Here is a 12,307-nt window from a genome sequence, read left to right on the forward strand (position 1 = left end):
GCTGAGCTGGGCTTGGCTGCGTGCCAAGGGGAGAAAAGCCATCTCTCAAGGAACTGGGCTCAGCTCCACACAACTGTGTCCAAGCATGATAAAGCACTCATAAACCCAACAGCTTGGCGAGAAAATTGCTTATAAAGGCCATAAAGCTGCCCCCCTGCTTTGACAACACCTGGGTGACAGCCGGCCCCAAGCAGCCGCTGTGGGCACGGAGCCGTCTGCCCCGACGGGCGGCTGCTGCTTCGCCCAGCTGGCAGGGCGCTGGGCAGCGCGGCCAACACCTCTCCTCCTCCTCCTCCTCCTCCTCGTCCTGGTCCCGCTGCCGGGGCACCTCCCGCGGTGTTTACGGCTCAATGGAGGGCCGGGCCGCCGAGGGCGCGTCACAGCGGGGCGGGGACGCGGGGCGGGGGCGGGCCGGGGTCGGTGGGGCCGGGCCGGGCCGGGTGGGGGTGCGGGTGCGGTGGGTGCGCGCTGCCCCGCGGCTGCGGGGCTCCGGGGGCGGCTGCCCGCCTGCGCCCCGCGGCATGGGGCCCGGGCTGCGGCCGAGCCCGCGGGGGCGGCGCTGAGCGAGGCGGGCGGCCCCCGCCGCTCCCTCCGCAGCCCCGGGGGGAGGAGGCCGGGCGGCGGCGGCGGCGGCAGCCGGTGCCCGCGGGCGGCCGGGGCTCGTAGCGGCGGGGCTCGGGACCCGGAAGCAGAAGCGGCGCCGGGAGGCGGCTGGATGGGAAGGAGCGGCGGCGGCGGCGGGCGGCGATGGGGGAGCAGCAGAGCTCGCTGAGCGCCCCGCCGGCACCGGCCGCCGCCGCCGCCGCCGAGCCGCCGAGCCCGGCCGGGAGCCCGCGGGAGCCCGGCGCGGACGAGCCGCCGCTGCGGGAGGCGGCGGGGCCGGGGCAGAGCGGGGAGCCGCCGCCGCCGCCACCCGAGCGGCGAGGGACCGGCGGGGACGAAGAGGAGGAGGAGGAGGAGGAGGAGGCGGCGGCCGGGCCGGAGCAGCCGGCGGCCCCGGCGGAGGAGGGGCCGGGGCCGGAGGGGGGCAGCGGCCGCCGCCGCCCCCCCCGTCGGCACGTGTACTGCACCGTGTACTGCGTGGAGAACGACCGGCCCGCAGCACGCCGCACATCGCCGCCCTCCCCCGGGGGCGGCGGCGGCGTCGGGCGGGCCCCGGCTCCGCTCCCGGCTCCGGTCTCGGTCCCGGTGCCGGTGCCGGCCCCGTCGCGGCGCGGGGTGGCGGCGGGCGGCGACCCGCTGGCGGCGGGCGGCAGCGTGGAGGTGATGGACTTGTACCTGCTGCCCGAGCCCTTCTCCGGGCTGATCGCGGGGGACTTCGGGCCGCTGCTGGTGCTGAGCTGCCGCGTGTGCCTGGAGGAGAAGCCCGTCAAGCCGCTGTCCTGCTGCAAGAAGGCGGTGTGCGAGGAGTGCCTCAAGCGGTACCTCAGCTCCCAGGTACGGCCCCAGCCCCGGGGGACCGGGGGTACGGCGGCGGGCAGGGACCCCGGGGGACGGAGGGCTGTGCCGGGCCGGGCAGGCGGCTGCTTGCTTGCAGCCTGCTGCCTCGCCGCCGGTTTGCCAGCCGGAGTGCAGTTTCAAAGCGAAATCAGCAGCTTGAAAGCTAACCTCTGGCCTCGCTAGTGTTCCTAGGAGCTGGTTTAGCATCACAAAGCGCTCGGGCATTGTTTCCGCCACCGGCGTAGGCGTGCCCTGAACCCGAAGAGCAACGGGAGAAGTTGGGCGGGTGGGAAAAACCAAACCACAGCGAGCCCTGTGCCGTACGCCTTATCGTACGAGCTCGGGAGGAACACTTGCGACGTGCAGAGTGGACGTGCTGGGTGGCTGGTAGGATGTATTTCTACACCTGCTGGCCCCGGGAGCCGTGCCGGGGTGGTCCGAGCTCCAGCTGGACGGCGTGCCTCGGAGCTGGATGGGCAGCTCCAGCTCCGTCGAGCACTATAAATAGATGGAGGCTCCTCTGAGCTGCAACATCGCACGGCTTGGGACCTGCACGTGCCTGGCTGGGTGCTGACAAGCCTGCACAGCACTGGGTAATGCTGGTGGCGTTTGTCCTAGCTAACACAAAACTCACCGAGGTTTCGTGGAACACCTTCATCGTGTTTAGATAACTCATAAGGGCCTTACGTGGGAACTGATGGGGTGAGAGGAGCTGAGGATGTGCTTTTGTACATTTCCTGTAACACAGAAATTCAGGAGCAGCTTAACAAGACTTCTGCACGCAGCCTTCAATGCTTTGGTTTGGTTTGTAGTCAAGTGATGAGCTGGAAACTTGGAAAGTTTTTAGAGTACGTTACCAATACATGTTTGTGCCTCCTTCATATTTGCCACCAAGGTCATGTGTTAGGGTATTGTCTCACTTTGGAGATTGCAAAGTGGTGTGACATGAAGGTATTAATCTTCAGCTCCTGTAGCTGCACACAGCCTGCTCTACATGTTGATATGATGAGCTGTGTTAGCTTTTTCCTCATTAAAACAAATAGTAAAATATCTGGGGGAATGGCCTGGCAGTGTCTTCAGGCATTGCCCTCAAGAGACTTCCCAGTCACTGGAAGTATTCACAGTTGGGTTAGATGGGGCTTTGAGCAATCTGGTCTAGTGCAAGATGTCCCTGCCCATGGCAGAGGGGCTGGACTAGATGGTCTTTAAGGGCTCCTTCCAACCCAAAGCATTCTGTGATCAAATTGAATGTCTACAGTGTAGGCGTAAACACTGAATACATTTGGCTAGGCCCCTCTTTTGCTCAGTGAAGAAGAGATGTTTTTAGAGTGTAACTTGTCTAAAATAATTGAAATACCCATAAACACGCGTTTTTTGTCCCACTTGTTTCCTTTGAGCAAGAAGGGAGGTAGGATCTCACCAGGCCTGGAAGAAGGTGTACCAGAGCAAGATTCAGCCTCAAATCCAAAATAGTGTTGGTTCTGAGCTAAAGCAATACAGAGGATTGCTTACATTGACCCGACTGATCTATGTGATCTGGTAGCTGAAGCTGTACCTAAGAACTAAGGTATAGCTTGGTTTTGTCTGGGCTCTTTGAGGGTGATCCAGCGGCTTGGTGGCTGGAACAGCTGCTGGGCTTGGGAGCCAGGTCAATACCCCATGAAGTGGATTTAGCATTGGCCAGCTGCTTTATGTACATACAGGGATGCTCTCTTCAAGGAAGCCACTGCTATTGCTGAGCACTCTGCAAAATTTATCCCAGAAGCTATTAAAAGGTCCACGTGGCAGATAGCCATATTGATACACGTAAAAGATGGAGCAGGGATACAAATGCAGAGAAAGAGAAGTCTGCAGCAAGTCAGGTGATCTTGAGATGGGGTTTCACGAAATGGTTTTGTGGACACACAGACTTCAGTTGCAGACACTATGTTCTGGCCAGATAGAGTTTTAGTTGCTTGATGTATTTGTTTGGGGAAAAGGGAAAACAAACACCTTCAAATATCCATGTATTTTTACCATATCTCCCTTATTTATTTATTTATTTATTTATTTTTAGAAGAACAAGCGTTATTTCTTTGAGAAGAACAAGAAGTGATGTATCTTTCCTTCGTGCTGTGGAAGGACCCTGTGACCTTCCAGCAGGCCGAGGGAGGTGATTTTCCCCCTCTGCTCTGCTTATGTGAGACCCTACCCAGAGTGCTGTATTCAGCCCTGGGGCCACCAGCACAAGAAGGACATGGAAGTATTAGAATGAGTCCAGAGGAGGTCTGTGAAGATGATCAAGGGGCTGGAGTTTGTTCAGGCTGGAGAAGAGGAGGCTCTGGGGAGACCTCATTGTGGCCTTCCAGTGCCTAAAGGGGGCCTACAGGAAAGCTGGGGAGGGACTCTTTGTCAGGGACTATAGTGATAAGACAAAGGGGAATGGCTTTAAACTAAAGGAGGGTAGGTTTAGATTAGATATTGGGAAGAAATTCTTCACTCAGAGCATGGTGAGGCCCTGGCACAGGCTGCCCAGAGGAGCTGTGGATGTCCCATCCCTAGATGTGTTCAAGGCCAGGCTGGATGGGGCTTTGGGCAACCTGGTCTGGTGGGAGGTGTCCCTGCCCATGGCAGGGGGTTGGAACTGGATAGGCTTTAAGGTCCCTTCCAACCCAAACCATTCTGTGACTCATCCTGAGGAGAGAGGGAAAAGGCCTGTCATATCAGAGGAATTTCTGGGAAGATGAGTGGAAAGACAGTATAGGATAAAAATAAAATCATCTTTGAGACTTAGCACTTCATTTAGTAATTTCCTTCCTAAGAAGAAAACTTAACAAAAGTTTGAAAAGAGTACATGCTGGAAAGCTGGTACTTTTCAAAAACTGTAACATTTTCAATTTGGATACAGTCAACTTTGTGTAGGAGTGTACCTGAAACTGATGGTAGGAGAGTGGAAGGAGAGATAACAAACTGGAATGTGTGTTTAGTTCTGCTTTCTGTGTCAGCGAAGTAGCAAGCTGTGCCCTTTGTTTGAGAGGACACTGACTCCAAGTCTCTGGAGAGGGAGTGGTCTTTTATGCTGAAAATGTGGTGTATATTGGTAGAAGTGTAACACTTGAAAGAAATTGTCTTTAATGTCTGTTTGTTTTACCCCTGAAGAAAGCTGGAGTCTCAATGATGGCTTCAGTGTGATTTCTGAAATGACGCTTAATGGAGTAGCAAAGTAAAAACCCTGTTAATGCCTTGTAATGTCTTCTGTGCAGATGTATAACTGCATCAAAACTTCAGCCTTAGAGCACTTTATAGATCAGAAAATCAACTGAAGCTTTAGGTGCTATTGAAAATAAGTTTATCTAGATGAAAATGCTTTGACTGCAGAGTTCTCTCCTTGTTTTACAGATGTGGGGGAAAATGGGGGCAATTGATTTAGGAGTGTTGCCTTGGGAAGGTCCTTGGAGGTCAAATCCAGTCTCTCTTATCACTGGCACCTTGCTGTGTAATCCCTTTCAAGGATTTAATGCCTGGTGTAGAAGCTTATCAGGTGAGTTAGCTCCCACGCTGATCTGGAACCTGACTTGTAGTAAGTGGCATAATTTTACCTATGCCTCAGTTCAGTTATTCTTTCTCTGGGCCTTATACTCACAGACTCCTCAGGGCTTTTTAAGTTCTGACTAAGAACACCACCTACTATTCTTTTACATAAATAAATAAATAAACGGTATCATTTTGGACCCAGGGAAATCAAGGAAGGCATAGCTATGTGTAGTAGGTTATCGTGAATGGGGTTGTAGTTTGGGGTAGAAGCGTAGGTCCTGCGGAGCCCAGCTGAGGTCACAAGAAGACCCACCTCCAGGAATGGATGCAGCCCAGGCTGCTCTGTGATGGTACACTACTAGCTCACATGAGCGAGCACAAGTGTTGAAGATGGCTGTACTCTTTGAGGACTGTGGTGCTCACGGAGATGGTCTTACTGGGGGCTGAGGAATGTGCCCAGTTAGGCAGGAGTCAGAAGGGTGAATGAACTGCTTCTTCAGCTGCTGGCTGTGTGCTTCTACTGGTCTGTGTGCATACAGCCTGTAACCTGGGGAGCAGTGGAAGAACTGGGGTGTTTGATCCCACAGGTGTAGTGTTGCATTCACAATTCCTTCACTTCACATCTTCCTCTATGTTTAACATTGCACCAAACGAGGTTTATTCCAGAAGCTGTGTGCACACAGATTTGCTAAATGAGTGATTCACTTCCTAACCTCTCTTGGCTGCTTGTAAATCTGAGTCAGAGGGAGTATTTGTGCCTGGTTTTGCTTTTTGTGTCTGGGTAGGGGGTTGTTCAGAAATTTTCTGGGCAAATAAACTAATCGCCATAGGAAGAAATTTCTCGTAAGAAGAGAGGGTGAAACCTACAGTTTAACTGGGGTGTTATATTTAACTTATCCTGCATTGCTAAACAGGCTAAGGTTTATGTGTTTTCATCTCTCTAATCTGTAAACCTGATGAGTGCTATGCAGAACAACAATCTCACTCCTTGCTTTTCAGTAAATATTGAATAGACCAAAATAGCATTTGCTCGTTCTAACATCTACGAGGTACAGTAAGTTATTAAAAGCATGAAGATATATATAATAGTATCTGTACTTGTTTCACTTTTCTTATAAAGTTGCTGTAAATGTTTTATAGAAACCTTGGTGACTTGACTGCCTGCTGTTCTACCTCTGAACTGGGAAACTTGATAATCCAGTTTTGATCTTATGCTCATTAGCAATGCTCTATTTTGTAGATCTTGTAATTCTCTTGGAGAAGTAATTTCTTATATTAAAGGACTTTGGATGAGTTAATTTAAGCAGCCTACAAATCAGATATTGTGGTGCTTTAATTACAGGAATGCTAATCAGATTAGTGGATGTGGATAAATCGGAAGGGGATGTAGGGGCGGGGAGGGGTTGTGGCTGGCAATACTCAGTGTCTGGCTGGCTTTGGTGGGACAAGAATTCTACTCCGCTCTCCTGAGTATGAAATGCAGGGATTATCCTCCCTCTACCTGGAATCTGTTACTGGTTTTCCTTTGTCTGTGACTTGAGATCTTGTTTTCAACCCCTCTTTTTGGTGTGTGATCTTTCTGAAAGACAGGAGGGGAGGAAACAGCAGCAGAATGGGATTTTTATATGAAGCATGTGATGATGAAGCTGTGCTAGCAAGCAGGAGAACTTAGGAGCTGGCTGTGTTGTTCAAAACTAGTACCAGCTTGGATCTGGAGGGACCTTCAGACACCTGTGCTCCTCTTCAGGTGTCTGATTGTATCATGTAAATGATATGTCTTCAAAGCTGTAGTCTGGCTGCTGAAGGAAACCAGGCAGCAGAAATGTAGACACCAAGTGCTGAATCATCTGATTGTTAATGAGCTGCTTGGTGCTCTGACGCAAACCAGAGCTCGGGAAGGCCACTGTTACCCAGTGAGGGATATCTGTGTTTGCAAGGGGTCTTCATCCCAAAATGTGCTCTGATGCTAGCTAGTGAGTTGCTGGGATGGCTGCAGACTGGAGAGGTGACAGCAGGTTGATCGATCACCTTTCAGCTAAAGTTTCAATAGCAGAGAGGTTTGCAAAAGAGGAACAGAGGTAAAGTAGGAGAAGAGAATATATTACCTGCTAGATTATAGGCTTTCTAAACCAAACCAGCCACTTCAGCCACTGTGAGGTAGATACTGCATTCCTGAGGAGGCAGAGTGGCAGATATACGTGGTCCCTCAGCTGTGGGTGATGTGTGAGCTACAAGAGTGCTCTGATTTTCAGCAAAAAACAGCTTTTGAAAATCTGTCCTCTGGGTTCCTGACATGTTGTATGCAGTAGCAGTGCTGAAATGCTGCTGTGCACCCAGCTGTCGTAGGAGTAGTACTGCAGTTCAGGACGTACCTTCAAGGTTGTAAGCATTAGTTTTTAAAGTTGTCTAGGCGCATAGCTGAATTTCAGTCCCTCAGAGCATTTGTTCATGGATGCAGTTTGGGCCAATGCTTAGGTCTGAACCAAAGTCTTACAAAATTAAGCATTGCTACAAATTCACTTAAATAATTTAAGAAAACTGTTTTTGAGCAGTACTATTGAATGATAACACTGCCTAGTTGTCCTAGCACAAGCAGACCAAGGTACTCTCAAAATAATGTCACTTCATGCGGTATGTCCCTTTCCTGTGAAAAAGTAGCTTCAAACTTACTCTATGTGGAAAGCTTTAAATTCCTGTTGTTTGGGTAAGTCTCTGCAAGATGCAGAGCTGGAGTATGTGGCCATCCTTAGCCATGCTGTGGTGGAAGAAAGGGGAAAGCGAATGCATGTTCTTCATATAGCTACGAATATTTCCAGTAAAACTCTGATCTACAGGATCGGAGATGCTGGGAACAGAAAAGGTATTGTTGTCGTCTTTGAACAATTCCAGGAAGGGTTCTGCTAATGCAGCAGTGCCTGAATTCCTGGGGTGAGGATAAATGGTGTCATGAAACAGCTGATGTTGATAGCAGAGTTGATTTTGAAGGCTAAAGGCATCCTATTAACATGGAATTGCAGTGGGAGGTGGAGGACAACTGGGTTAATTTTGAAGTAGAGTTTCTTTGAAGCAGAAGCCCCATGTTTCAGTTGCCTCCCATACCCAGTGTGTTGAGGCTCATTGGTGCATTGGTGGTGAAACCAGGCTGGCACTGGGACTGGTAGGCAGGATGAGCCATGGGGAGATAGTGGCTGTGTCTTGCTCCCACTGCTCCTACCAGGGGGTCCCAGGAGCCACGTCAGGCATAGACTCAGGCCAGGGATTTTAAAGTAAAATGAATTGAAAACTGAACTTTTGGGGTTTAATTGCCCAAATAATGAGGAATCAAGCAGTTAAACGGGGCTTAGGAAGGCCTTGAGCTCACCTCTGCCCCATTCTTCTGTTTCTCCACCCAGAGCAACTATTCTCCCAACTGCTCTGGGGCCTCTTGGCCCTTCATTCCTCTCTTCTTCTTGTACAAATATCTTGCTTCCTGCTGTCTAAACCAGCCAGGATCAAGAAAAGTCCATATCTTAAATGGCCAGGATGTAAGTACATTGTCAAAATGATTAAGAGTTGTAAGGGATGTGATTTCTTCAAAAGAATTTAGACTGGCAAAGAAGGGCATTACTTACCCACCCTGTTATGCTGGTTTATCTGTCTCTTAGCGTACTTTAGCTGCTTGAATTTATCTTTCTGTTGCTCTTTTTTTTTTTTTTTTTTAATATTCTCTTTAGGAGTTAATTCAAAAAGAAAAAAACAACAACAACAACAAAACTGTTCTTAGTTTTCTTTCTGCCAAGAAACAGTGACTTTTCCTGATACAAAAAAAGTGACAATTTGTCTAGAGACAAAGAAGCCACTTAACTTTCAAGTCCATTCTTAAGTACCTGGAAAAAAAAAAAAGGTAAGGCAAAGGAACTAGTGTGAAAATAGAAATAACAGCATTGCTGCTGAACAGCTGGCTCTTAAAATGTATGTTTCTCTAGTGTGGCATACATATATTTATTGTGTAAGTAAATAACCCTTAGGAGAGCCTTTGCTTAAGGTAACTGACGTAGATAATAAGGAAAAAAGATCCTATTAAAGAAGTTTCTTCTGGAGAAGAAAATTTTCTAGATTAACAATGCAGGAGGGCAGAAGTCGAATAGTTTAAGCCACTTTCAGAACTGAAATTACAAAGCTGCATTTATCTTAAAATCTGCCTGACTGCTTCAGTTGAAGACTGGTATATATTTTCATTGACAAGCTTGTTGGGATGTACAGTTGCTCCTGTGTATTTACTTAATTGTGAGAAAGGCTGTGCACTTCCTAGATTACAATTTAATGAAAAGATCAAGAAGCTTCTAACGCCATCACACTTCCTTTTCCTTACGTGTTTGCTGTGTAACGCATTTACAGAACTGCAAGTATGCCTTCTGTCAGGAATATGAGGCTGAAAGAAAGAAAGTATCTTTCTGCTTGCATGCACTTTTTTGACTGGTGTTTTTATTAAGTACTGTACAAATCATTCTGGATATTGTGGTGGAAAGCAGAGGGCACGAGATTTAATTCTCTCAAACCTAGAAATGCTGATGCCATCAATCTACCATTGATGTGAGTAAATGACAGCAAAGGCAGGTACGTCTCTAGTTTAATCGGTTTGGCTCCCTGAACTCCTGGGAGTGGTGTACCAGCTCAGGGTAGGATGGGGATCTGAATGACTCTGTGCCTTCAGCTGGTAGGAAAGGGAAGTCCTATCCAAATTGTTTCAGCTGCGATGTGGCTCTGAGGTTGCTCACACAATATGAGGAAGGAAGAAGAGTGAGAAGAAGGTTGCCAGGATGGGAAGGGCTTAATGATGTAACGATCAGTTTGCCCCAGAAGGTAGGCTCGCCTGGGGTAAGCTTTCATAAAATAAAAGGGTGTCATGAAGACTGGTGACCTCCATACGTAAGGTGGATCTTTGGTCTCTCTTTAAACCTGCAGCTGAGTTGCTTTTCAGTTGTTCTGGTAAATAGTAGCCAGAAGGTGAGATGGGACTGGCTCTAGTTTCCTATCGAGTGGGTGGGGGAATAAATTTAACCTTAAGAAAATAAAATGTAGCAATAAATAGCAGTGGATTTTAGAGAGTGTTTAAAGGATGCAACTTCAGTACAGACATTCCAGGAAAATGACGGGTTGGTGTTTTACTGGCCTGCTGGAAGTCTTACACCCAGTAGGTAACAGAGAAGGGTGGAGTAGGTAGATGCATCCTGCTGTTTGTGGTACAATTACAGAGGTGCAGAGAGAAGTGCTTTTTTTTTTTTTTTTTTTTCCTGAACAGCTAGAATGAAGTACTTGGCAGTTGTCATTACTATCGATGCTGTATGGGGGCAAAGAAATGGTGGAAGAGGGATTAACACGTTCGGCTGTTTAAAATTTTCTTGCTGTATGAATGCACTTTGGGGAGAGGACACCTTGTGCTTTTTCCATGCCAGTGCACCTGTGCAGTGCCAGTTATAATTTGTCTACTCAGAAGTACTCCTTTAAAGGACTTATGGAAGCACGCATGTAAACTGCTCCGTGCTTTTTTCGAGTGCATATGCAGTTCAGTTGTGCAATAGCTTGGAAACTCCGCTTAGTTAACTGTTTGGTATTAGCATGTGGCTTAAAAAGGGGAAAGAATGTGCAACTTAAAAGTTTTTTGGAGTGGATGGGCCTGCAAAAGAGCATGTCTTAAGGGTTGAATGCCAACTACGAAATGTAGATGTTAGGTCTCCAGGGAGAGTTATGGTGGTGATAATGTATTTTGTTGCAGTGAACTAATCCTACTCAGTAAGGCTAGAAAATCGGTTGTAGAACACTGCACTTCTGTCCAAATGTTGACTCTGGTAGAGATTTACGCATATTGACGTCTGCATGACCATCTGGGCCTCAAAGGAGATGAAGCAAAATGGAATATTAAAACCTGTGTGTCTCAAAGTGTGCACACATCTACAGTCCCCATTTACCTTATGTGTGATTTATGGAAATCAGGCAACCTCAGAAATTCTCACCCCCTTGTATAACAGAAAGTAGATTCAGACTTGCTGCTGTTGTATTTCTTAGTGACACTTAGCAGTAATTTTTAAACATCTAGAGATGTTCATTCTTTCAAGCTGTTTGCTGGAGTTATAACTTCATTTTAAGTTACTGGCAGCTTCCCAGTCCAATATTTAAACCTTCCTTGCAGTGAATTGTGACTATTACTGATGGACAGTACCAGGTGCTGTTGGCTCTGTGAAGGAGGTATTTTGTATTAGGTTTTGATTCACAGTTGTTTTGTTTGTTTGTTTGTTTGTTTTTTGTGAGAGAAACTCAGCAAATCCTGCCTGAAGTGTCTAGCAAGTAGTTCCTCATGAGAACCTCATCTAAGCTAAGGCAGGAGGAGACCTAGCTAGATAAGGCCAAGCTGTCACTTGTAGTAGATTAAGTATCTAAAATGTTTTCTGGATCTTACTCTTTTTTCTTCTTATATCAAAAAGAGCAAACCTCTTGCCAAGGCCAGCAGTTCACAGTCACTTTAGCTAGCAGTGCTACTTGGCCCTTACTGTCTCTGCATCATCTGTTCCACCAACAGAGAAAGTGATCTGGGTTAAAGTTAACCTTTAGCAACTATTCTTAACTTCTTTTGTCGCCTTAAGTTCCTGGTTGTCTCCTGCACCGCCACGCACCAGAAGGTGGTACCGAATGAAGTGACAGTGGCTAAGCAGGACCGCTTACTCTGGCAGCGGTAGCAGTTTGTCAGAGCACAAGGATTGAAGGGCAGCGTGAGAGGAGAAAGAACTGGCTTGAGAAGTCTGCACCTGGAGGCTTTCACTGCAGCTTGATGAAATCAAAACTGCAGTTTGGTCACGTTGCGGCATCGCTTCCTCTTTCACCATCCAGAAAGAAGTCACGGCTTGTCCAGTGCCCGAAGGTGCATCAGCACCCACAGCTCTTGGACAGATGTGGTACGGTCCAGAGCCCTTCTCGGAGCCACCTGCGGCACTGAGGTTTCCATCCAGCCCAGCTGGTACCCCTCTGTCTCTGCTGCTGTCCACCGGTGGTTTGTTCCTGTAGTGTCGTTAAACAAGAAACTCTCGATTAGCTGGAATTGTAAAGCATCCCCTAGTAACCTTTGATATGGAACAGATTACCCCTAAGGCAGTTTTACCAGTGAAGTTTTTCATGTGAATACTCTCTCAAGGAGGACACCTTTTTTTTTAGTCTCTCCAGTGTTTCAAAAATGTTAGTTTATTGCTGTCAAGTAGTGCCAAATACTTTTGTTGTGGGTTAAAGAGTGTTTGTTTTTTTTCCTCCACGAGAGCACTCTTAAAAGAAGCATCAAGTTCCTCTCTACCTGTTCAAATACCACATGAATAAAGATACAGACCTC

General features: G+C 48.1%; 1 protein-coding gene across 2 annotated transcripts in view; it reads left to right on the top strand.

The window, feature by feature from the left end:
• The first annotated feature begins 472 nt into the window (after positions 1-472).
• The window catches only part of RNF217 (ring finger protein 217), a 62,455-nt gene continuing 50,620 nt past the window's right edge, over positions 473-12,307 (top strand). For both annotated transcript variants that reach the window (XR_014317077.1, XM_082755598.1), the window contains exon 1: positions 473-1,437. Coding sequence is in view for 1 of the 2 variants with exons in the window: in XM_082755598.1 (XP_082611724.1) it covers positions 748-1,437 (690 nt within the window). In the remaining variant the exon portion in view is untranslated. The remainder of the gene's footprint in view (positions 1,438-12,307) is intronic.

Source organism: Aythya marila, assembly GCF_965140915.1.
Source record: "Aythya marila genome assembly, chromosome: 3".
In the NCBI taxonomy this organism is placed as follows: Eukaryota; Metazoa; Chordata; class Aves; order Anseriformes; family Anatidae; genus Aythya; species Aythya marila.